Here is a 24,582-nt window from a genome sequence, read left to right as displayed (position 1 = left end):
GTTTTTCTATGTAAATACTCTGTATGGTGCATGTCTATAACCATATTGATTCATTTGAAACACAGCTGATGTCTCTCAGCATACATTTGACACTCCAATGGCGTTTTTTCTTCCACAATAACTGAAAAGAAAGACTTTTATCTTGCAGGCTGAGTGCAGGGATCCAGAGTGCCTGTGTGAGGTGCAGTCCCATTATCACAGCGGCAGCCTGATGATCGCAGGCTGCTTTCCCTTTAAAGCATGACGCAGTTCAGCTGGTGCCCCACTTTGTTGTGTGAGCAGCAGCAGCAGCAGCAGCAGTCTGCAGGAGCGAGCGAGCGCACCGCTCTGCCCGGGGACGTCGGTGCTTCGCTGGGCCCTCCCTTCCTCTCATCATGGAGTTTTTACTGGGGAATCCGTTCAGCACGCCGGTGGGACAGCGGATCGGTGAGCTGCTTTATTAGTCTTAACATCGGAATAACCAAACGCCTCGATCAGGCTCAGTCACCTTTGCTGGACTCATTCCGCCTCCGACCCTCTGATCTCTGTCAAGCTGCTGCACCTTATTTGTTAGAATTAATACATGCACATGCTACGCCTTTTATCACGCCAATACTTGAAATAATGAATACAGATGCATTTATTAGGGCTGCCAGGGGTGAGACGGGTTATGGTTTGATTGACGCGTGTTGTAGAGGCGGGCTTTAGGCGCTGTGATCCTCGAATTGATTGGCTGTTATTGTGCCTGTTTTAAGCTGCCAATAGCTGGACGGGACACGCAGTGACCGACATCCTCCTGACCTAAATCAGATGCGGGTTCGGCTGAAGCGCAGTAAATGCATATGTGTTTTCACTGACTGATGGGAATTGAGAGAGGATCTAAGAGATATGAGTTTCTAGTGTTCTACTTATGCTGGCCTCTAGTGCACCTGTTAATAGTCTGCTACCACAGTAGGGATTTATACTCGACCATTATTAAAAGACAAACACAAAATGAACTATTTTAGTGATTTAAAAGGTTGTTCAAAAACAAAAGTAGCAACAGAAATTAGATGCACAGTAAATTCCTTATCGCATCAAACCTTTCTTCTATTTAACAAACGAACACATTCATTAGACTTAATCACCATGAGTTACCACAAAATGGTGTTGCAGCTCCATTGCTGGTGATATCACAAAGACAAAGAGATTAAGTCCGTCCCAAATGTTGTGAAATAATATTGTCCATTAATTAACTAAATGAACATTTCTTGACAGTGTGTTTTTATGTGTCAGACATTTCGGACTCATTAACAAAGCCGAATCATCAGCATCATCGCACAATCAACTGCATATTTCACATCATAGCGTACATTTAGAGGCACAAAGATTGGTCCCTGTGGAACACCACTCATGACCACAAATGTAATTTTTTTGCAGCTACTGTGAAGTGATACATTTGAGAACAAATTATTATATTGTGAGAAACTTATAACAAACATTAATGAATGAGAAAATCAGCGTTTTAGTAATGGCAAAGGCAAGCTATAAGATAAATTGTAGCATAATAGAAAAAGCTCAACAATCAACTGCAGATTTTATATCATGTATTTACATTGGGTATATATGTGTCCCAAGATTGATCCCTGTGGAATGCCACATTTTTCACAGTGCACTGTAGCAACTGTGAAGTGTTATGTTTGTTATGCTATTATATTGTGAGAAACATGCACTAAACATGAATGAATGCCAAAATGATATATTTAATAATAATAAAAAATAAGCTATATGATAAATTCTTGAGTAAACTGGTAATTACCACACGATTCATTTTTGCAAGTCGTTTCATATTATTCACCTATGTTTTTTCACAGAGAGTGCGACTGGCTCCAGCCTGCCTTTAGAAGACTGGGCCCTCAACATGGAGATCTGCGACTTGATCAACAGCTCAGAGGAAGGGTGCGTGTGTGTGTGCCTTATCTGTCAGCATCAGAAACAAACTTGTCCTCTGAGGTTACATGCTTCTGACTGTGAGAAATTCTGTGATTACAGACCCAAAGATGCAGTCAGAGCCATAAAGAAAAGGATTGTGGGAAACAAGAATTTCAAGGAGGTCATGCTGGCGCTCACTGTGAGTGTCTCGTTTCATGTCGTATGCTCGGTTTAAGCTGTAATGGCCTTTTACTGCTCCTGCTGATTCTCTACGTCTGCCTCGGAATGCTAGGTCCTGGAGACTTGTGTGAAGAACTGCGGCTACAGGTTTCACATCCTGGTGACGACACGGGACTTCGTAGAGGGGGTTCTGGTGCGGTCGATCATCCCGAGAAACAACCCTCCAGTAATCCTGCACGACAGAGTGCTCGGTATTGTACAGGTAAAACAAAATGTCACATTGCATGTTTGGCAGCACTGTGGCAGCATGGAGGAAGAAAATCGGGCTATTGTCATGTTATAATCAGGCTTGGTGCTCTCACAGTGCTGTGCATTGTGGTAGTAATTTGTTGTTTTCTCTTGTCAAGGCGTGGGCTGATGCATTCCGTAGCTCACCCGACCTGACGGGTGTGGTATCGGTGTATGAAGACCTACGAAGGAAAGGACTTGAGTTCCCCATGACAGAACTAGATGGTTACTCACCTGTTCAAGCCACAAAAAAGGTACAAACATAGCGGACATAGCGATATTTGGGTGCTACCTATAATCCTTTCTCATTTTTCTCTGGGGTTATTTGCTTGCCAGACTTTGCCTGCGAACGGGCCTGCTGTCACTACTCTACCTGCTGCGCTCCTATCCGCCAAACCTCCGCTCATCCCACCCCAGACCTCTGAGCTAAAACTGGCCCTAGAGGGAGCCAATGCCTTCACTCCCAGCCAGGTGACAGCCTCACTGCAATAGAGACGGAAATATTTTAGCATTTAAACTGCATCGCTTTTCTTTTTCCTCGTTTTTTTTCAATCTATGTTTCTCAATTCACTTTGTCACTTACGAACTCAAATGCTCCTCTGCAATCAGTTGTTATAGCTGTGTTTTATTCAGGAAATGTTATTGACATTCCAGATAAAAAAGCTGAAGACAGAGCTGGGAGTGGTGCGAAGCAACCTGACCATGATGTCAGACATGATGAGTCAGCTGGATCCTGTCACAGTAAAACAAGCAGACATGGAGTTGCTGGAGGTAAAAAAAAAAAACAGTCTCTGACTTTATTAATGTGAAGTATGAGAAGCAAGAAAATCATTTCCATCCATTCATATTGAGGAAGAGTGTGTTACCCATAACTGATCTCGTACTTTATACACTGTGTGTTGCACCTGCCCCCTCAACCCCCCCCACCCACGCATTCTTTGTCTGATTGTGTCATTAGCAGTTATACACAGTATGTAAGGAAATGCAAGAGAGCATAGTGAAGATTGTTCCAAAACTCAGCGAGGAGAAGCTGATTGAAGAGTTGCTGGCAACTAATGATGAAATGAACACCGCCTTTACTCGCTACCACAGGTTAACTCCTTATTTATCACCACAATAAAAGGATGTTAATGTTTCAGCAGGTTCTATTTTGCCGTTTGATGGTGACATCATTTTGTCGTGCTGTTCACAGGTTTGAAAGGCGAATAGCAAACGGTCAAAATGCAGCACAGAAGGTAAAGAGCACAGCGGCCATTTTTGAGTTGGATCTTATTCTTACCTCGCAGCTCAAACATAATTGTCAATTTCATTCGAATGTTTTTGTCCCTCAGGGCCACACGTACGTCAACCTAACAGACTTTGATGTGACACCTGAGTCTGTGAGCCCATCGGGGGTTGTTACCAACGACAGCTCCCTCAGTCTGTCAAAAGCTGACAGTGTGTCAAGTCAGATGGCAGCACTTAGTAAGTGCTCCAGTCTTCATGCATACCTCACACTGCACATGCCTCTTCTTATTCTATGCACCGTTAACTTGTTGCTGCTCTTGTTGCAGGCACAAGTGAATCAGATGACACATTAGCACAGAAAACAAACTCAACTCAACAAAGACCAAGGTACAGAAAGAGTATAACCATATATATTACCTTGAAGACATGTATGGTAAACACAAGTTGCAAGACTATCTTTTTAGGGGCGGGGGGCACTGAACTAAAGGGAATGCTGCATGAGTAGCAAAGCTAATTCTGCTGATTTGTTAAATCACAGTTACAGTTACAGTCTTATGGGGCAGTCATGCAACTCTTTCCAGAGCAAATTCCCAGGAATGGCAGTCGCAAAGATGTTGTTTAATTCTCATTTCCTGTGATTGCTTTTTAAGATACGTACCAGTATTTCAGTGCGTTAACTCAAACTATTAGCTTACGTGGCAGTTAACCAGTATACAAACCGTGTGTTTCAGTGAGCAGAGTGAAGTAGCAGTGGACGGCCTGGCTCAGGCTCAGGACAGACTACTAAACGCTGCAACGGTAGGCCGACACGCCGTGTTTTTTACAGCTTTAGTCACAAGTTGTCTGTGATGTGAAAAATATGTATACTATTATGTGGCTTAAGAACAAAACTATGTTTCATAGCACTCACATTTGACACCAACCTTATGTCAAATTAACAAGCATATTCATGGCTCTATACACAATGTCTGAGCTGTATTATATTTGGAGGGAAGTGCTGCTGTCAGTGAGTTTCAGTCAAGCCTCGGTTGAGTAAATGTGTATGTTGCTTTGTCTCAGTAACTGTTTTCCTCCTAAATGAACTCTCTGTGTGTGCATGAAGGATGGCAGCCCAGCCTCCACCTGCAGCTCCTCACCAAAGTTAGATTGGATGATTAAAAGGGGAATGGTGGGTCTGTGTCTAAAATGTGTCCTGGTTCTACATCTGACTGCCTCATCTTTTCCACACCCTCCGTCTTGTGGTTTTTGTCATGAGGTTGCAATTTACTTTTGCTGTGATCTGGATTACTTTTGTTTGGACCACTTTTTCAGTTTGTTGGTTTGAGATGTTGAGATAAAACACAGCAGTTTGCATGTTTTTACGTGTCCTGGAGGCAGTAGGAGTTTACATCTGTGCCTACGCCCATTCTGAGAATGACAATTTGGGTTGCACTGTCCTGATATGCTACGTCATTGTCATACCTGTCATGTGGTTGCTCTTTTGTGTTTCTTTCTTTAGTTTGGTGGTTTGGTAGATTTTCATTTTTTTTACATCTTCATTTAGTTTTACTAGTCATTATATATATTTTAGGCCGCTGACTGTCCTAGTGCTCTGATCTCTTCTTTAGATTCCCATCAACCAGTCCAATGTAATGGATGACATTGAGAAATGGCTAGCGTTGGATGACGAGGTAATATATTCTATTTTTATATAAAATATTGGATAGATACATATGATGACCAACTGACAGGTTGGTTGGTTGGTCAGGTCCACTGTTTCAGTCCAGACTGAAATATCTCAACAGGTATTTGATGGATTGCCGTGAAATTTGTTTAACAAGTTTGTGTTTCCCTCAGGAATAATTCATATCACTTTAGGTTGTTCCTTAACTTTTCGTTTAGCCTCAGCTATTGTTTTGTTGTTGAATGCTAACACACTATTAAACATCCCCGATGCAGCCGCACAAAGCCAAACGCTGTGAAAAGTGGTTTACATATTTATTCACAGATAAAAATGGATGTTGGAAATATAACAAGTAAAACACATAAAGCATGCTTCAAGGCTGAAGTGTCAAATATCTGCGTTTGAGATTTTTAATACGTTCAGGTGTCTCAATTCAGCTCGAAATGAGCTTTGAGATTGACAGTCAAGATAGTGACATAATTATGAGCGCAATCATCTTGATGGCAAAATACCTAGAATTGTCCTTTAACCATATTCGTCTTCAACTGCACATGTTGTGTATTTATGTGTAAAAGCTAAATGTGTCTGTTCTGTTTGTGACTCAGTATGACGACTTTGAGGATTCAGATGGCGTCACCAGTGAAGGTGAGGGTCGACAAGATTTGCCTCCTCTTTATGATGAGCAACTTATATCATCTATTATTTTGGAACTTGTGTGCACCTGCAGCATCTGAGGAGTTGTTTTGTCTTGAAACCTACTGTATATTTGGCCACGCAGTGCTCACCGGGCTGGGTGCTTTAACTTGAACTGATTTGACTGGATATACTTGGAGCTACAGACTCAACTTACTGCACACTCATTTGAAGAAATTTTCCACTACTTTTTTTATTAAACGAATGTCTACCCATCAGTCTTATAACTGCTGCTAAATATTTCTGCATCTGACGTGTAGGTGTAACTGGGAACTTATTTATATAACTGAACAAAATTAAGTCATTCTGGTATCAACCAGTTGATTTTTTTTTTAGTTCTAATCCTGCTTCTCTCCCTCTGCAGAGTTTGACAGGTTTTTGGCAGAAAGAGCCAAAGCAGCTGAGCGTCTGCCGTCGGTGAGAGCTTCCTCACAGGACACCAACCACTCCGCATCTTAAACCGTACCACTTTAAACCTGCCAAACTAACAGTACTCATGAAGCTCCTGCACCGTCGGCTAAGAAATGGAGATTACTGTTAGAAGAGTGGTTGAATGGCACATTTGACATGGGAAATTAAAACCCATATCTGAGGAAAGATGTTCTATCTGTGTATACTGCCCTTTAATAGGGAACAGACGTGTTTTTTTTTTATTATGATAAGTAATGTTATTTGGATGAAGCAGGTTTTTACTTGACATTATGAGCGTCTGTCCATGTGTGGAATGCAAATATTTGCACATTTTATATGGTTACATTCCTGCTGTTGAAAGAGAGAAAATATTGTTACAAAACATAACTTTTGCAACATAGATAATGTATTATATTGCTGTGATATATATATTGTCAACTATGATGGGTTACGTGATGATGGGTTACAGAAACACCCTTGTCAAAGTAGCAATACACTGTAAGCTTGTATGTAAGAGAAGCTCAGCTATGGAGTAATTTGATGCTTCACATCATTACTGATGTAGGATGACAAAGAAAACGGAAGTTTTTTACATCCAGCATTCCTTTGTGAAGATGTCTTACTTGAAGTTTAACAGGAAATCATGACAGACTGCTGTCAGATAATAAACTAAAACTATTAACTGGAAGTTTGGCTGTTTTCATTATAACCGAATTTCGATAGAAAATTTTCCTTCGCATGAGCATTAAAAGTGTAGTAACTTGACTCTACAAGGTCCTATCTTCACCACATTTATACTGTTTGATGACTGTCCGGCTCTGAAGACATACACATGCTAATTTAGAACCATAGTCATAGCGCCACCTAGTGGTGGGAGGAAGTGCATGTTTTGTTCTCACACGTCTCTCGACGCTGTGTTCGCCATGAAACAGTATCTTCAGTGTACATTATCCAATCTGTTCCAAACTTGTCATGATTAATAAGACTACCGGCCTGAACACATCTACATGCCAGTTAGTGACCACAGTCATTGCGCCACCTAGTGACAACAGGAAGTAAGACTTTTGTGCCAATCATCATTTGATTTGCATGAAATTTTCACGGTGTAGTCAACACTTCATATGCTGAAATATAGGACGCGATTAGTGGCTGTTCTCTAGAGCCACATAGGGGACACAGGAAGTGACGTGTAACTCCTTGATGCACTGTCCGAAATACATGAAAATTCTGAGCTAAATGGAAGGGTCGGTGTCCGGCAACAGGACGAAGCCACCGCACACCCCGACATGTACAAAGGTGCAAGGGCCCTTTAATTAGATTTGGTCCTGAACATGTCACCCACTTACTACAGACACTTTGGCCAGGGCTGGTGGGTAAAATCTGTTTGGTTGTCTTGGTCTGCAATGCAATGTGACACTAGATGGAAGCAACTCCATTCTTGGACATATAAACAACATGTAAACACACCATTGAACTAATTAAAGTCTTCAGCCCATTCACTTCTGCTGTTCCCCAAAATTTCTCCCACAATTTAGCCTGCTAGAGGCCCAGGGCACATCAGTCTGGTGAGAACTGTGTGCTTTTCCTCTACCTGCACCCCTTCCTTCCTGTCACCCTGTCCCTTACATATACAACCCCGTAGATCTAATGATCGCCACCCAGTGTCCAAAATAATAATGCAAGGCTCATCAAAATAATATAACATGCCAACAATGACCATTAATGTCTGCCAAATAATTAATCACAATGTAAAGTCACATTTAATTATACACTGAGTTTAAATGCTTTACAGTTCAATTCAGTTTCAATTCAAAAAACTTTATTTGTCCCCATGGGTCAATTAAAAGGCACATAGAGCAGGTAGTGCAACAATGACAAAAAACTATAGCAGCAGACAAGACAACAGGCAGTACAGCTGAAGCACAAAAGAATATGAATGAAAATTAAAAGGTAAAGTAAATAAATAAAAAACAAATAAGATAGAAAGTTGAACTTGTGGTGACATTTTAATTCACAATGTCACTGTGTAGCGCAGCACAGTGGTTAGCACTGTTGCCTCACAGCAAATTGTCCTGTAGGGATGTGACTTTACATTTTGATTCATTCTCTCTGTGTGGTCTTTGCATGTTCTCCTCATGCTTGTGTGGGTTTTCTCCGGGTACTCCGGCTTCCTCCCACAGTCCAAAGACATGCAGGTTAATTGGTGACTCTAAATTGCCTGTAGGTGTGAGTGTGGGTGTGAATGGTTATCTGTCTCTATGTGTTGGCCCTGTGACTGACTAGCGACCAGTACAGGGAGTACCCCACCTCTTGCCCAACTAATGACCCTCTGCGTTGTGTCTAACACACATGCGTCTGCCTCAAATGGAGCTTTTTCCCCACACGTAAATTAGTGTGGATTTTCTCTACAGTAGCTTTATTCTCTGTACTGCAACTTTACTGGCGATGCTTCAGTAAAGTTTGAGTCTTCGGAAAGTCTAAATACATAGAAAACAGCATAAACTTTCAAAGTGTTTAAATCTCACATTCTCAATGGTTGAAGTTTGTTGTGTCTCTCTGGTCAGTCTCAGAAATCTTGGAGTGAAATAATGAAAATCTTTTCCTCTTCTTAGAGGGTTTGAATGTTTTTAAATGATGGTCTGATTTAAATGATGCACCTGGAGACAAAGCATAGCAACCACAGAATCCCTCAGGTTCACTTCCATTCACCTCCCACACCTCCCACACAAACACTGTGCAGATTTGACTTAACTGCCATAACAAAGATTTTGAAAAAGTCAACATACCTACAGTAAAGTTTTCTACATACCTACTTTTAATTAATACGATGGAATACAAACACTTGAATTGCCTAATATAACATCAAAATATGCATTTGTGCAGGTACAATTCCATGTCTAACAATTTTGTGATTGTCAAATGTGTGCATGTGTGGGGGGCATGTGGGTGTATGGCTGTGTGTGTCTGTGCTTGGCAGTTATGGCAGACATACTCATGTAGTGCACTAACATTAAGTAATAGTGATGTGTCGGTCGCGAACGATCCGGTTCTTAGAGCCGGCTCTTTGAAGTGAACGATGGGAGCCGGCTCCTGATTGTGAGCCGATCTGATCGGGAGCCGATGTGTTTGTTCTTCTCGTCTTTTTTCTGTTAAAGCCGCACGTGATTGGTCAAGATGTGCGGTGGTGTCTGTGTGTCCAGGCTGAGCAGGAGAGGGGAGGGGCGAGGTTACAGACACACAGCACAGTGAGCACACGAACTGGAGTGAGGGAGAGACAAGAGAGCGAGAGAGCACTGCTTCATAGTCAGACTGCAGGCAGGACAGGTGAGAAACATGAGCGACAGAAAACGTAGTAAAATTTGGACACATTTTAATATAATTGATAGTTGGAGAGCAGAGTGCAGACTTTGCAAAATTAAAATTTCATATCAGGCAGGCTCCACAAACAACCTGCACAGACGTACTGTTCACCATCAATTCAGTTAGAGGAGAAAGGTCAAGCAAGGGAACCTGCTGTTAATGAAGGTGCCAGTGTGTCTACTGCTCCTACAATGTCTACAGTATCATCCAGGACAACGCCACAGCCACCAAGACCTGCAGCCCAGAGCTCTATGACCCCAGTAAAATTAAATAATTTCAAATTAATAAGACAATATAAACAATAAATATTCCATATAACGTGTTTTTTTACATTAATATTTCTTTTTACACATAATTTGCTAATAAATTTATTGAAGCAACAAAAAAATCTGAAGAGCCACTTGGGAGCCAAAAGAGCCGGCTCTCTAAAAAGAGCCGAAATTCTCATCACTATTAAGTAATCTATAATGCAGAAATGTTAAAAGTCAAGGTCGTGCATTCAAAATTGTTTGGATAAACAGTATTAGCATAAAAATGTACCAAAAGTACAAGTGCAGAATGGGTAAAGGATAAATGAAGATGAGCATTTTTAAAAAGATAAATAAGAGATTAAGTCGTTTTGATCAAAAACGAAAAGTAAACTTCAGTAAACAGTATGACTTGGCAGCACGTTGTCACCAGAGCGGAGCTTAACTAGTGAGTAAATACTCTCTGAATTCTGATTGGACACAACAAGCCACCTGGTAAGCGCTCTGTTCTCTGATTGGTCCTCCACACATACGCCTACAGTTGTTACGTGAGGCAGCCAGTCCTCGTTGGACTTCATGTATCGCTTTCCTGCACGCTCAACAACACACGCGTCACCATCATGTCTCTCGGAAAAGCCGCCCGGAGTTTGGTGAACCCGGTCCGGACCGCTCTGCGGCCCTCGGCCTCGGCTCTGGGCCGCAGTTACGCCGCTGTGGCCGAAGCCAGAGCGGTGCTGGAGAGCGAGCTGGACAGCATCCGAGCCGCGGGGACGTGGAAAGCGGAGCGGATCATCACGTCCAAGCAGGGTCCTCAGATCAACGTGGACGGCAGTCGGAGCGGTGAGTGCTTGTACTTTACGGTAACGGCAGTTGATATAAATAGTAGCAATGAGACCCAAATGTCCTTAAACGCACCACGGGGTACACTAGTGGGTTTTTTCAGTTGGAGCTCCGCCACTCTGTTATCTGGACTCAAACTACACTTACCTAAAGTCAAATGACGTTAATGCAGCTTATCTGAGGTCTGTTTGCTGCAGCCGGTGTTTGCACTTCAGTGTGAACCTCTGCCAAGACTATGCTCATTTATGGATCACCCATTGACTTTAGGCCGTGACCCCTCATGTGTGACAGTGACTGGATGGGAACCCCATGGTCCAACGCATTGTTCTCTCTGTCACTCTTTGTTCTGACACACTGGCTTCATTGTTTTGTTTTTGACGCCAAAAAATACAATCAGCATTTGCTCTGGATGGTTATTGTCTCACTACTTTGAATCTGTGTCACTTTAACTCAAGGTTTCCTGTTCTCCATTGAAACTCTCTCTCAGGCATATTGAATTTCTGTGCCAACAACTACCTTGGACTGTCCAGCCATCCAGAAGTGGTGCAGGCAGGGATCGATGCTTTAAAGTCATATGGTGCTGGATTGAGCTCCGTCAGATTCATCTGTGGCACACAGGTATGACAGCTGATTCAGCACTCAGCCGGCACATTAACACACGAATCACAACATACTGTGTTACAGCTTAATCTCATTATTCTTAATATCATTATTATAGGATCTGCACAAAAATCTGGAGCAGAAGCTCGCAGAGTTTCACGAGAGGGAGGACTGCATTCTGTATGCCAGCTGTTTTGATGCCAATGCTGGACTGTTTGAGGTATGAGGTCATGTAGAGCTGAAACTATTCGTCTGTGAATCGATTAGCTATTAACTATTTTGAAAATTTAAAAGTTTTATTTAGTTATCAAGCAGAAATGCCAAACAATCTGGTTCCAGCTCCTTATAATGTGAAGATTTGCTTCCTTTCTCTTATTTGTATCATTGTAAATTAAGTATTTGGGGGTTTTGTTCTGTTGTTCATTGTAGCCCCCAAGTTCCTGCTTTCCACACATTCACTAGAACAAAGACAAGAAAAGATTCCTCTGTTATGATCAGTCACACCTGAGCTCGCTCTTCTCCCAGGTTCTGTTGGGCCCAGATGACGCAGTGCTGTCCGATGAGCTGAACCACGCCTCCATCATCGATGGGATCCGTCTGTGTCGAGCAAAGAGGCTGCGCTACAAACACATGGACCTCAGCGATCTGGAGAACAAGCTCAGAGAGTCCCAGGTGTGTGTGGACCCTGTGCTGGAGACAGAAAGAGGGGCAGCTTTTTAATAATGGAAACAAACTTTAATACTGTGTATTTCATTAATATTTAATCTACTGATAAAACGTCTTAACATATGATACATGAATCACGTTCTCCATCCTGTCTAAAAGTGATAATCAAATATTCAGGGACAGTTTCTTTCTGATATCAAGGACCTGTTGTTTCAAAAATCACTAAGAATTTCCAGTGGTGAATCTGCCACTGTTGTCATTGTAAACAGCATTATGTGCCATGTTATGCACTACTAGCTACTAGCTAAAAGGGACGTGGCTTAGCATTTGGCCACTTGCATTTTCAAAACCAGGGCAAATAAATAAATGGCTAGATTTTACCACAAGTGACTGAGAAAATATGATTTATTTTGTAATTTTAGGCGAAATACCCCTTCTTTTTTTTTTAAATAGCTCCCCTGTTAAGTGTCATATGAAGCAACCAAAGCTGATCCTTATTGATCCTTATTTCCTAATTCTTCATCAGTCACTGCAAACTGATGCGGTGCGTGCACCTTGAAGACATGATAATGATATTAGCGAGGTGACGGGGTCCGGTAAGGGTTACAGTATTGATTAGATTGTGAAAGGACCGCCGTGCGCTCCACTGATCACCACGACTCCGCTCTGCCCTCCTCAGTCATCTCGTATGCGCCTGATAGTGACAGACGGGGTTTTCTCCATGGATGGAGACGTGGCTCCTTTACCAGGAATCTGTGACCTGGCTGAACAGTACGGAGCCATGGTGTTTATAGACGAGTGCCACGCCACCGGCTTCCTGGGGTCCCGGGGCAGGTGGGTAAGATGCCAAGTAGCCAAAATACACAAAAGATGTATTTTGTGTTTTTATCTTTTGACTTTTTTTTTTGATGTTTTATTTATGTCATACAATTAGAGGAAGATGAAAATCCCAGCCTGATGTCTGTCCCGTCATGTAAAATTGATAACTTCACAGTTTAAAAAAAGCCAAAGTGAGATCTCTTAGTACCATCATCATGCGGGTGTAAACTAACTTTTCTACTCTTTGTGGTTTGCAGAGGAACAGACGAGCTCCTGGGAGTGATGGACAGAGTTCACATTGTCAACTCCACTCTGGGGAAAGCCCTGGGAGGAGCCGCTGGTACGTCTCCATCTGACACCCGACTTTGAGAAATGCAAGTTGTGGTTTGACAGGAGATATGTGCCAGACTATTTCTTTGTTGCCAGGCAACCAACAGGGACTTCAGGAAGAAACCGTCTAGCACACAGCCCTCATAAGATGCCACACAGAGCCAGGCAGGCAGGCTGTTTGCAGTCTTAATGCTAAGCTAACTGGATGCTAGCTGCAGCCTTGTAGAGTACACAGACACGAGAGTAGTATCGACCTTGTCATGTAACTGCAAGAAAACAAGCCAGCAAATTTCCCAAAACGTCCCGAACTATTCCTTTAACAAAGTGCTATTATGGTACTAACACACTAGATGCAACTATTCCATGCTAATCGGTCTTTCCTCTTCCTCTTCTTTTCTTTAAGGCGGCTACACAGTTGGCCCTAAGCCTCTCATTGACCTGCTGAGGCAGCGCTCGCGGCCGTACCTGTTCTCCAACTCCCTCCCCCCTCCCGTGGTGGGCTGCGCCACCCGGGCTGTGGACCTGCTGCTCGCCTCCAATGAGATTGCACAGAGCATGACGGCCAAAACCATGAGGTACGTTGTTCTTAGGGTGGGGGGGTGGGGGATTATCTGTATTTGTGGTTTTCTGGTGAGTCAAGTTAACTCACTTGTCAGTGAGGGGGGGGGGATACTTTTTTCTTTTGGTTACTCTGCAAACTGCTGGCTGTTCTCCGCCAAAGACTGTTTGTGAGTGAAGTGACACGTCAATCTTTAACATCACGCTACGACCGCAAGTGGAACATGTGTTTGTTCTGAATATGGGTTTCCCATCTTGTTTTTTAACCTTCTGATCTCTTAACACCCACATTCTGCCTGCAGGCCACATTATGCAGCTGTGAGCTGCACCCTAAATGGAGCATACATACTAAATCATTATTCTCAGAATTATTATTCCTGAACACAGTCATGAAGCACTGTCTGCTGTGCTGAGTCCATACTAAAAGATGTTCCTGTTCAGCTGTGTCAAAACTGTCACTTTTTAACTTTAACTGTCCACTCAGGTTCAGGAACAAGATGACGCAGGCCGGCTTCACCATTGCCGGATCGGCTCACCCGATCTGTCCCGTGATGCTGGGCGACGCACGGCTGGCCTCTGTGATTGCTGATGATATGCTGAAACTAGGTGAGGCGGCAGTGAAATCGACTGGGCCGAGAACATCTCTGGTCTCAGTTAGAAACGTATTATAAAATGTGACCCCACATTTTATAAGCTCTTTCATTCAGCTTGTATTTACTTTAAAGGGATAGTTCGAACTATTTAAAGTGAGGTTGTATAAGGTGCTTATGCATAGTTAGTGTATTACCTGCAGTAGATTGTAGATTGTGGCCTGAGGCACGATTCCCTGCACAGATTCTAAGCAATCATTTTAGCCATCTATGGATAAATACCATAAAACCCTGCCTCAAATAATCCAGACTATCCCTAGATATGATATCCACTAGGTAATACCGTACCGAGGGGTAAAATGATGACGGTGAACGAACCATGTTCCAAGCTCTGTTGACTCATCTCGTCCCTCCACAGGAGTGTACGTGATTGGATTCTCCTACCCAGTCGTACCGAAGGGCAAAGCCAGAATCCGCGTTCAGATTTCAGCCGCCCACACAGATGAAGACATCGACCACTGCGTCGACGCTTTCATCCAGACTGGCAGAAAGCATGGAGTCGTCTCCTGAATGGGACAAAGAAGCAGGATTCAGCGATCCAGTCTGATTTACTGAACAACATTGAAGCGCTTGCTCTTGCAGATCATGCTGCCTTTTACTCCAGACCTACGAGTGCTGTTGATGAAAATATTAGTTACATTTGTAGGTCAGTGGAGGTTAATGTTATTTTTGTTTTTGCCGGGCTGAATAAAGCACTTTTGCTAACATGTATAGGTGTTTGTATTTTAAACAAAGGTTCAAACTCTAAATGAGGGAGAGCTTATTGAGGCTCATTCATTTGTGCAACAGCCGTGGCTGTAATGATTGTGAGGTGGATCTTTAATAATGCAAACTGGTCATATAACCACCTCTCGGGATTCTTCAGCTGAGGGGAGCTGCTTTGCCATTTTCCTCAAGAAATTAAACCTCAGATTTGCCAAATCTGGATATAAAAAAAGTGAAATATTAACCTTTTCATGCATAGAGGTCACTACATTGTACAGCTATTCAAAAGCTGTTTTCTTGTATATGCATGAGGTTTGATGGCATAGTTGCACATCAGTCACTACAGTGGATGCTACTACAATAATACTACTACAGATAATACTACTACTACTCATACACTGCTACCTAGTGCCAAGCCATTGCAAGTGGAAAAAAAAAAAAAGAGCGAAACCAAGATGGTCGACAGACAGCCAGAAACACCAAGATGCAAATTTTTTTCTGTTCAAACCTTCTATAAAAAGAAACCCTCGCAGGTAAGAAAAATATGGGGACATCAAGTAACATCTAAGGAGTCGTGCAATTGCTACATTTTCCAAGTATTGATTTTATATTGGGAGGAAATTATGAGTAATCACATGTCCACTGAATTGTACATCATGCATCACTAGCTATATTTCAACTACTGGACATGTAAAAATATCTTTATAAAATTTGGGTTGAAAAAAAAAAAAAGTTCAAATCTTGTTTTTCATGCCAAAGAATAAATAAAAACACTTAGCACAAAAATCCTGACTGAGGTTATCATAATTCATGCACGAAAGGGTTAAAGCCCTTCCCCATTCAAAAAAAGTGTTTTGCCTGTTGTTGCCTCATGTGGTTGGTTGAGTTTCACTGTGCAGTCTGACACCAGAAGCTTGTTTCCTAACATTCATCTACTGAGGGGGGAAAGTGTCTCTGTGCTCACTTTAAATCTCCATTAAATCTTGTGTATCTATGAGCACAATATTGTGAATGCAAAACTAGTTTGGAAGTAAATTGTGGTCCATTATAAAACTGATGTGGAAACCTGAAACCTCCAGTGCACAAAAACGAGAATGGAGCTTAGCGCAATGGAGGAAACATCCATTATTTAAACTTAGAAATAGTTCATAGTCATAGGTTTTGGATTTTAAATGGAAAAGAAGGGGGAGATGTAATTTTCTTGGAAAAACATTTCAGACTAAAGTTACTATTCAGAGCTGAGTATGTAGGGAATGCAGTTTACTTTGTTAAAGTTAAGGCTGATCTGACCAGAAAGCTTAGTAAATGATAGTGTCACTGATCACACATCTGTTATTTCACATAAGAAGATATATATTTCATTCTAACACTGACCTACATGAGTATGACTTCACTGTCTGTCCCCTTTAGTGCTTCTTTGTGCTGCTGCTCCTCCTGCTGTTGTCCTTTTTCGCGCCATTGGTGCTCACAAACCCCACCTTTAATTTTAGAACACACCCCCGTCATACCCTCTGACCAATAGCAGCAGGCAGGAAAGACGTCCAGCCAATCAGAGGAGAGGAGAGGGGCGTTCCGAGGAGCGACTCGCGGGAAACGGACGGGAAGGAGTTCAGTTTTTGCCGCGAAAGAGATCCTCTGAGCCCCTTCGTGTCTGGCACTTTACCTCCAGCGTGTTTGTCTTTTCACCAAGACTAACTAGTCCCCGGTATCAGTTGTTTTTGTCCACCGAGCTGGTTCAGTATGTCTGGCTTTGACGACCCGGGGGTGTACTACAGTGACAGCTTCGGAGGTGGAGAGGGCCACGGCGTGGATGAAGGCGGACAGAAGAGGATCCAGATCAAGAAACGGTTCCGTGAGTTTCTCCGGCAGTTCAGAGTGGGGACCGACCGCACCGGCTTCACTTTCAAATACAGGTCAGTTCATAATAGTGATCGGGGGCTACATTTAGATTACTGAGGTGGGGGTGAGTCTTATTAAAAGAGGGTTATATACACTGATGTACACTTGAAGCAGAGGCCCGTGGTAAAGAGACCTTCCACCTATTTTAGTTACATTTAGCTGGCTTGGTCAACATGAGTAGTAGTTCCAAGTGTTGAGCTAGCTTGAAAGCAGTGGATCTTTAAGGAAAGGGAGGGGGGGTGTTAAGAAAAGAAGAGCTGCATTATGGGAAATGTAGGCTCCAGCCTGGAGCTTGAGCCATCTCTAAAGAATAAAAGTCAGAATGTGCCTGCTCCATTTGCTCCAGTTTTAATCTTCTTTGTGCCCTATGAGCCCCCCAGACTGAGTAGGACCAACTGTAAATGATCTAAAGGTTCCTGTACAGCTAAGAATAGCCTGTCAGTCTGTTTAACCAATGTAAGGTGGCTTGTTTATATCAACTTGAGCTAAAGTTGTGATATTTGTATATGTGCTGTTCTTTTTATTAGCTGTTTAACAACACATTGTTAATTTTTTGGGGTCTCTTTTTAATCAGAGATGATCTTAAGAGACACTACACTCTGGGGGAGTACTGGGTGGAGGTGGAGATGGAGGATCTCGCCAGCTTTGACGAGGACCTGTCGGACTGTCTCTACAAGCTCCCCTCTGAGAACCTGCCGCTGGTGAGTCTAAAACTAAAATACAGCGACGAGACCTGCTGTACCTGGAGACGACCACACCAAATTTTTTAACAAAAATTCTCAGCGTCGCACAGCAGCTGTCTTGGTCGCCATGGTTGCTGTCCTAACAGTATGGTCTGGTCTAATTTACAGCTGGAGGAAGCTGCAAAGGAGGTAGCTGATGAGGTGACCCGTCCCCGGCCTGCAGGGGAGGAGACGGTCCAGGACGTCCAGGTCATGTTGAAGAGCGACGCGCATCACGCTTCCATTCGTGGCCTCAAGGTACCTACAACATCTCATTAGTGTCTCGTGCTCTCATGGCTATCGTCGACTGTTTGACCACAGTTTGGGGCTCCTCTCCTCTGCAGTCTGAGCAGGTGTCTCGCCTGGTGAAGGTACACGGCATCATCATCTCGGCCACATCAGTGAAGGCCAAGGCCACCAAGGTGTGTCTGCAGTGCCGCGGCTGTCGCTCTGTCATCAGTAACATCCCCTTGCCTCCAGGCCTGCAGGGTTACGCTCTGCCACGCAAGTGCAACTCGTGAGTAGGAGCGTCTCGATCAAGGACACAACAGAATGTCGGATATGTGAGCATTTCAAAGCTAGAGGATGTAGATATTTGTCACATTTTCCAACAAAGTCTTTCTTTTCTCAGTGAGAATGCTGGAAGGGTGAAGTGTCCCGTGGATCCCTACTTCATCATCCCAGACCGCTGCGTTTGCGTTGACTTCCAGACTCTCCGCCTGCAGGAATCTCCAGATGCTGTGCCACATGGAGAGATGCCCCGTCACCTGCAGCTCTACTGTGATAGGTGAGGAGCTTGTTCTTAAGGAAACCTATTAAATCCTGGAAGGTGTTTTTCTGCAGCTGTTCTCTTACATGATCATAAATGTGAAGGATCGTTGGCTCAAACTGTTTTCCCTCTCAGGTATCTGTGTGACCGTGTGGTCCCAGGCAACAGAGTGACTATCATGGGTATCTACTCCATCAAGAAGATGGCGGCTGCAAAGACCAAAGGCAGAGAGAAAAGTGCAGGTGTGGGCATTCGTGCATCCTACCTGCGAGTGGTTGGCATCCAGGTGGACACAGAAGGGGCAGGTAAAGATGAATTTCGGCATTAAAACACATGCACTTCTGTGACACTAGCGATTCTAGCACAAAAGAGCAATTCTAGGACCCAGTTTGATGGAGGGTTTTTTTTTGTCCTCTTCCAGGCCGTGGTGCCACTGGATCAGTCTCTCCACAGGAAGAGGAGGAACTGAGAGCACTGGCTGCTTCACCCAACGTCTACGGCTCTCTGGCGCGCTCCGTAGCTCCATCCATCTACGGCAGCGATGACCTGAAAAAGGCCATCACCAGTCTGCTGTTTGGAGGTTCAAGGAAGAGGTGAGGCTACCTCATGTGCTCCAAATCAGCACACATTAGTGTAAATCTCCCAACATGTTTGTTAATGCTTTTGTTTCCTGTCTTTTTAGGCTTCCTGACGGTCTCACTCGTAGGGGGGACATCAACCTGCTGATGCTGGGAGATCCTGGCACGGCAAAGTCTCAGCTGCTCAAGTTTGTGGAGCGGTGTTCACCTGTTGGGGTAACTATCCATTCTGCAGCGCTGACTGCTTTTTATCCACCTGAACCACTCCTCATTCTGTGATGTGTATAGATTCATACGCTAATACTAAGCCTTCAATGTGTGCCGTCAGGTTTATACCTCGGGTAAGGGCAGCAGTGCAGCTGGTCTGACTGCCTCTGTGTTGAGGGACCCCAACACTCGTGGATTCATTATGGAAGGGGGAGCCATGGTGCTGGCCGACGGGGGAGTTGTGTGCATCGATGAGTTCGACAAGGTAAGAAGGTTTTGTTTTGCAGTTTTATGTTTTAAGTACATTTGTGTCCCATAATTAAAGCCAAACCTACTTTATTTTTGTTTTTCAGATGAGAGAGGACGACAGAGTGGCCATTCATGAAGCCATGGAGCAGCAGACCATCTCCATCGCAAAGGTATCAACTGTTTTTATATTTAAAACCATATAAAAAAATATTTATATAAAAACCAAACAATTTTCCTCACTGTACCGAGTGGTCAACCAGACAAACTAACATCTCTTCTCCCCCCCAGGCCGGCATCACCACCACCCTGAACTCTCGCTGCTCAGTGCTAGCTGCAGCTAACTCTGTGTTTGGCCGCTGGGACGACACAAAGGGGGAGGACAACATTGACTTCATGCCCACCATCTTGTCCCGTTTTGACATGATCTTCATCATCAAAGATCACCACGACCAGCAAAGAGACATGGTAAGGAGGCACACCCCATGATGATGATGATACGTTAAAAAAATCTGTGGGAACATGAATAGTGAGTAACGTTTTTTTTTTTTTAAATACTTGTAGACGCTGGCCCGTCACGTGATGAATGTCCACCTGAGTGCTCAGACGCAGACGGAGGGCGTCGAGGGCGAGATTCCACTGGCCACCTTCAAGAAATACATCGCCTATGCCAGAACGTGAGTGGATCGCAATTTGTATTTGCCTCACAAAAGTGTCGGTCTTTCTCTTTCACTCGTGATTAAGTTACTCTGCGCACCATCGCACACTCGTTAACATTATGCGGTCTGTGTTTACTCGCAGTAAATGCGGCCCCCGGCTCTCTGCTGCGGCGGCGGAGAAGCTGAAGAACCGATACGTGGTGATGAGGAGCGGAGCACGAGAGCACGAAAGAGAGACGGACAAAAGACCCTCCATCCCCATCACTGTCCGGTATTTGACATGCTGCTTTTCACATCTACCCATCGGTGATGAACAAGTGTGTTTTTACACCACCTTGTGACACTTGAATGCTCTTAAGTAATCGTTTATGCTCCTGCCTCTTCAGGCAGCTGGAGGCTGTGGTGCGTATTGCAGAATCCCTGGCCAAGATGAAGCTGCAGGCTGTGGCCGGAGAGGAGGAGGTTGACGAGGCCCTCAGACTCTTCCAGGTTTCTACACTGGACGCTGCGCTGTCTGGCAGCCTCTCAGGTGTGTGTGTGTGTGTGTGTGTGTGGGGGAGTATCCATGAGTGGAGGTGTCTAGGTTTCTGTCTTGTTACATGAGCGAAACAAACGTCAGGTGTGATGTCAGAAGAGCACGCCTGTTAACTGGACACAGTGCAATCATTTCATTTGTTCTTCATTTTGTCCTGTAGGAGTGGAGGGCTTCACTTCTCAGGAGGACCAGGAAATGATCTCGCGCGTTGAGAAGCAGCTGAAGAGGCGCTTTGCTATCGGCTCCCAGGTGTCTGAGCACAGCATCGTCCAAGACTTCACCAAACAGGTCAGACTGAGAAAATCACGATTTATACCACTAAATTATTACTTTGTTCCAGCTGACGGTTTGTTTTGTAATAGATAATTGGTTTTAATAACTCAAAATTGAGGATTTTATAAATATTTTTCTATAAGTAATCTCTATATTCTCCCGTTTGTCCCTCTGTACCACTTTACAGAAATATCCAGAGCACGCCATCTACAAAGTCCTCCACCTGATGCTGAGGAGGGGCGAGCTTCAGCACCGCATGCAGAGGAAAGTGCTCTACAGAGTGAAATAGAGCAAACTGTGCTCTAATACATATAATGCATATCCATGTTATTTGTTGATGTAAATAGTTTTGGTCTGCCTCTGTGTGCTAGTCTGTATTCATAATTGGACATCTTAGAATTCTGATTTCTGATCTCAGTCACAGTGGAAACTTTTTTTTTTCTTTCAAACTTGGGTTTGATTCAGTTGGATCTGGATTCACTGCAGCGACTGTCTGAGTACATGTATCACAATGTATACAGAAATAATGAATCTTTAAGAAAAGATGTCAAGTGTCTTCATAATGTGTAAAGAATTAAAGTATTTGAAGTTGTTTCGGGGCTTGAAGTGAGTCGATTTCAACACAGGACGTAAAGATGAGTTGTGGAGACCGTTTTTACAGTTTAGGATTGTTTTAATAAAGTTCATACAAATGTTGAGGAAATCACGTCCAGCTTAGATTTGATAAAACAGATGACAAATTTCAGTTTTGATTTGATGTGTTGCGTTAAGCGATTACTAAAGTGCTGTATGTGCAAGTACAAATGCTGGTTTAAAGCCTACAAGGCATAGATTCCCATTCCGATGGTAGTCAGTGCGACACACAGTCCCACGGTGAACTGCATGATGGGTGAAGATAAGAACATGGAAGTTTGAACTGCGTCGCCCTCCGATTGGTCCGCTGTGTCTGTTGTGACAGACAACATTTTCTGCAAGTCATCAAAAACCTGGAGGAAAGGGCATAAATGTACGTTGGTAACATGCTTATGCTGCATCAGATTCACTTCCTGTTTTTACCAGTGAAAATGTGACTTTTTAATTTTTTTTTTTTTGGTGATTCCTGGTGCTATTACTGGTCACTGACAGCATTGTCCACATGTGCATTAAATGTGCAAGCTTCCTCACCTGGATGTTGAATTCAAATGCAGCGACGGCCTCCCCCAGCACCGCCGCCCTCTCCTCCTCTGTCAGCTCGATGCTGTTCATCCGGCTCCTGTACAGCTGCTTGAAGCGGTTGGGGCTGGTCACGCTGGGGAAGGAGAAGAATGAAAGCCCCTCTTTGCTGCTCAGCCCCAGAGATTTCTGGGTAATTTTCCCCAGCACTTGACCTCCAGACAGATCACCAAGGTAACGAGTGTAGGCATGGGCAACCAGCAGTGCTGGCCTCTCTTTGCCGATCTGAAACATAAGAACATATTTCAGCTGTTATTTCACGGCAGGCCCATCCTGAACTGTAACGAAACATCTTCCTGTCCGCTCACCTCTCGTAGTCGCTGCTCGTATCTGTGTGTGGCTGCGGGAACAATCACCCTCTTCCTCCAGTCTGAGCCCAAAAAATGCTCCAGATCTCTTTCGAGCGATTCCAGACGGGCAAGTTCCTGAGGGAAGTAGATCGGTGCAATGGCTGGGTGGGAGGAATTTCTGTCCAGCTCCTCTTCAAGCACCTTGTAGATCTCGTAGAGGGAACACAGCAGGACCTGAAAGTCACAAAGATAAATGTCCACTATTCAACACATTTTAAATATGTAGAGCAGAAAGTGTGATGGTCTCTTTCTTTTTGCTCCTAAATGTGTACATTGGAGGCAGTTGGTGTGCAGACTTTACCTTGTACTGTGGCTGGGTGATCTGTCCCTTCTGGTAACTCAGCATCAGCTCGGTGTTTTCAGCTCTGACATGATTGTCCTTAGTGGCTGCTTTAATCTGCTCCGATAAATCACTGACGGCAACACAAGCAGGACACAATTACTCAGAGGGAACTTTTACATTAACTTTCAAACCAAACATGCAGTACTGTGTGAGTCAAGTGTTTCAAAATCACTCAGAACATCAACCAGTGAGGTGAGCTGCCATACCTGCCAACCTCCTGTGTGTCATTTTTCCTGGCACTCTTCATGGTCTCCATGTGTGCAGACTGTGGCGAACAGCTGATCTGGTCTTCTCTCCTTTATGCTGGTCGTTCCTCTGGCAGTTGTGGCCTCCTGGGGAGTTAACTTTCCGCTGTGGCCTCACAGCTCCTTCCTGCCTCTTTTATACAGCCACAATGCGCTCCGAAGGGAAGTGTGACTGCTGACTCACATCACTCAGACTGCTGACGCTTAACATGACAAAGCAGATGTGTGGCTCTTGTGGCAAAATCTGGAAACATGATAAGGCAGAAATCTAAGAGGTCTGTTTACAGCCGAGTCTTGTACTCACTTTGATCAAAGAGGAGAAATGTTGCAAATTACTGTACTTTTTTTTTTCAATTTTGAGGTACTTTACCATAATATATTAATTTGACACAGTTACTTTTCAGATTGAGTTTACATGTCAAACATATAATGACATTATTAGATAGGATGCAGTGCTATACTGTTAAAACTGCTCAGTAGCAGATAAAGAACTTAAAATTGGCTCCAGCCGACTTCAACATTAAAATTCTGTTTATATGTATCAATGAGTAGTAATATGATGTACTACAATAATGAAATACCTTCAATAAGCCAGCCAATACTTTATTAGTATTAGTATTTTTACTTTTACTTACGTACTTCTCTGAATAATAAGTCTTGCTATCAGCAACGATGAAGAAAACACAGATGATACGTTTGAACAGTTTAGAGGTAAAATGTAAAGATGTAAATATGTAAGGATAATAGTCTACAGTTGCACTGAGTAATGGTAAAATACAAAAAATACATAGTAACATATGGTCTCTGTCAAAAGGCTTGTTGGGCATTCTGACAACAATCATAACACGAATATCAGAATATATGTATGTGTCACTTTATGCGTAAAGACTAAATGAAGCTGAAGAATCAATTTGATTTAACTTGATTATTTTCTGTCTAATTAGTTAATCAACTGACTGTTTCAACTGTACTGTGTGTAAAAATCCTAATTTGTAAAGTAACTAAGCTGATAATTACTTGTAGCACATTAAAAAGTATGATATGTCCATCTGATTTGTAGTGGAATAAAAGTATTCATGAGATTAAAATACTGAAGTAAAGTTCAAGTACCACTAATCTGTACCAATGGAGACTACTTGAGTAAATGTATTTAGTTGCAGTCCACCACTGGTGATCCAGAGTGTAACTTCCACAAGTGTCATGTGGAAACATTGAGGATTTTGAAGCTCCTCAGATACTCCTTACTAGTAAAAAGATTTGAAAGGACACGTTTGCATATTCATGTATTATTTCAATGAGATGCATTAGATTTGTGTGTGTGTGTGTGTGTGTGTGTGTGTGTGTGTGTGTAAAAAGCACATAAGGCATTAAAGGGGAGTAAAACTGGAACCCTTTTTTGAGAGAATTTTTAAATCC

General features: G+C 43.2%; 4 protein-coding genes across 5 annotated transcripts; 3 read left to right on the top strand and 1 right to left on the bottom strand.

Moving 5' to 3' along the window:
• The first annotated feature begins 283 nt into the window (after positions 1-283).
• tom1 (target of myb1 membrane trafficking protein) lies at positions 284-7,032 on the top strand. 2 transcript variants are annotated; one of them, XM_070847615.1, is made up of 15 exons: positions 284-426; positions 1,833-1,917; positions 2,011-2,089; positions 2,183-2,332; positions 2,478-2,612; positions 2,695-2,829; positions 3,013-3,129; positions 3,317-3,450; positions 3,551-3,593; positions 3,690-3,822; positions 3,912-3,972; positions 4,317-4,383; positions 5,193-5,255; positions 5,854-5,893; positions 6,306-7,032. In XM_070847615.1, exons 1-15 carry the CDS (start codon positions 375-377, stop codon positions 6,398-6,400), a joined length of 1,389 nt encoding a protein of 462 aa, XP_070703716.1. In that variant the 5' UTR covers positions 284-374; the 3' UTR covers positions 6,401-7,032. The 2 variants fall into 2 exon arrangements, with proteins under 2 accessions (XP_070703716.1, XP_070703717.1); XM_070847616.1 differs by lacking the exon at positions 2,695-2,829.
• Positions 7,033-10,542: 3,510 nt separating this feature from the next.
• On the top strand, positions 10,543-15,132 carry gcat (glycine C-acetyltransferase). Its single transcript, XM_070848705.1, has 9 exons — positions 10,543-10,800; positions 11,288-11,418; positions 11,519-11,620; positions 11,926-12,072; positions 12,746-12,900; positions 13,143-13,225; positions 13,619-13,790; positions 14,258-14,379; positions 14,782-15,132. Exons 1-9 carry the CDS (start codon positions 10,581-10,583, stop codon positions 14,931-14,933), a joined length of 1,284 nt encoding a protein of 427 aa, XP_070704806.1. The 5' UTR covers positions 10,543-10,580; the 3' UTR covers positions 14,934-15,132.
• Positions 15,133-16,778: 1,646 nt separating this feature from the next.
• mcm5 (minichromosome maintenance complex component 5) lies at positions 16,779-21,624 on the top strand. The gene is made up of 16 exons (XM_070847344.1): positions 16,779-17,041; positions 17,602-17,728; positions 17,879-18,007; positions 18,094-18,266; positions 18,381-18,536; positions 18,654-18,823; positions 18,940-19,111; positions 19,201-19,312; positions 19,425-19,568; positions 19,657-19,722; positions 19,841-20,017; positions 20,114-20,226; positions 20,351-20,479; positions 20,595-20,737; positions 20,904-21,031; positions 21,204-21,624. Exons 1-16 carry the CDS (start codon positions 16,869-16,871, stop codon positions 21,303-21,305), a joined length of 2,214 nt encoding a protein of 737 aa, XP_070703445.1. The 5' UTR covers positions 16,779-16,868; the 3' UTR covers positions 21,306-21,624.
• Positions 21,625-21,682: 58 nt separating this feature from the next.
• hmox1a (heme oxygenase 1a) lies at positions 21,683-23,260 on the bottom strand. Its single transcript, XM_070847346.1, has 5 exons — positions 23,128-23,260; positions 22,880-22,991; positions 22,537-22,752; positions 22,181-22,453; positions 21,683-22,002 (listed from the first exon to the last, which is right to left on the bottom strand). Exons 1-5 carry the CDS (start codon positions 23,175-23,177, stop codon positions 21,835-21,837), a joined length of 819 nt encoding a protein of 272 aa, XP_070703447.1. The 5' UTR covers positions 23,178-23,260; the 3' UTR covers positions 21,683-21,834.
• Between the last annotated feature and the right edge of the window lie 1,322 nt (positions 23,261-24,582).

This window comes from Pempheris klunzingeri, chromosome 17 (genome assembly GCF_042242105.1).
Source record: "Pempheris klunzingeri isolate RE-2024b chromosome 17, fPemKlu1.hap1, whole genome shotgun sequence".
In the NCBI taxonomy this organism is placed as follows: domain Eukaryota; kingdom Metazoa; phylum Chordata; class Actinopteri; order Acropomatiformes; family Pempheridae; genus Pempheris; species Pempheris klunzingeri.
The sequence above is the reverse complement of the archived record's forward strand: the minus strand, read 5'-3'. Positions and strand labels throughout refer to the sequence as shown.

What these genes read in the sequence shown, in the direction of transcription:
- tom1 (XM_070847615.1), top strand. Translation starts at nt 375, where the DNA reads ATGGAGTTTTTACTGGGGAATCCGTTCAGCACGCCGGTGGGACAGCGG. An exon ending in GCCGGTGGGACAGCGGATCG is followed by an intron (nt 427 to 1,832) that starts GTGAGCTGCTTT and finishes GTTTTTTCACAG; the next exon opens with AGAGTGCGACTGGCTCCAGC. An exon ending in GTCAAAATGCAGCACAGAAG is followed by an intron (nt 3,594 to 3,689) that starts GTAAAGAGCACA and finishes TTTGTCCCTCAG; the next exon opens with GGCCACACGTACGTCAACCT.
- gcat (XM_070848705.1), top strand. Translation starts at nt 10,581, where the DNA reads ATGTCTCTCGGAAAAGCCGCCCGGAGTTTGGTGAACCCGGTCCGGACC. An exon ending in CCAATGCTGGACTGTTTGAG is followed by an intron (nt 11,621 to 11,925) that starts GTATGAGGTCAT and finishes CTCTTCTCCCAG; the next exon opens with GTTCTGTTGGGCCCAGATGA. An exon ending in ACAAGCTCAGAGAGTCCCAG is followed by an intron (nt 12,073 to 12,745) that starts GTGTGTGTGGAC and finishes TGCCCTCCTCAG; the next exon opens with TCATCTCGTATGCGCCTGAT.
- mcm5 (XM_070847344.1), top strand. Translation starts at nt 16,869, where the DNA reads ATGTCTGGCTTTGACGACCCGGGGGTGTACTACAGTGACAGCTTCGGA. An exon ending in AGACCATCTCCATCGCAAAG is followed by an intron (nt 19,723 to 19,840) that starts GTATCAACTGTT and finishes TCTCCCCCCCAG; the next exon opens with GCCGGCATCACCACCACCCT. An exon ending in TCCATCCCCATCACTGTCCG is followed by an intron (nt 20,480 to 20,594) that starts GTATTTGACATG and finishes CTGCCTCTTCAG; the next exon opens with GCAGCTGGAGGCTGTGGTGC.
- hmox1a (XM_070847346.1), bottom strand. Translation starts at nt 23,177, where the DNA reads ATGGAGACCATGAAGAGTGCCAGGAAAAATGACACACAGGAGGTTGGC. An exon ending in TCACCCAGCCACAGTACAAG is followed by an intron (nt 22,753 to 22,879) that starts GTAAAGTCTGCA and finishes TGTGACTTTCAG; the next exon opens with GTCCTGCTGTGTTCCCTCTA. An exon ending in ACGAGCAGCGACTACGAGAG is followed by an intron (nt 22,454 to 22,536) that starts GTGAGCGGACAG and finishes CTTATGTTTCAG; the next exon opens with ATCGGCAAAGAGAGGCCAGC.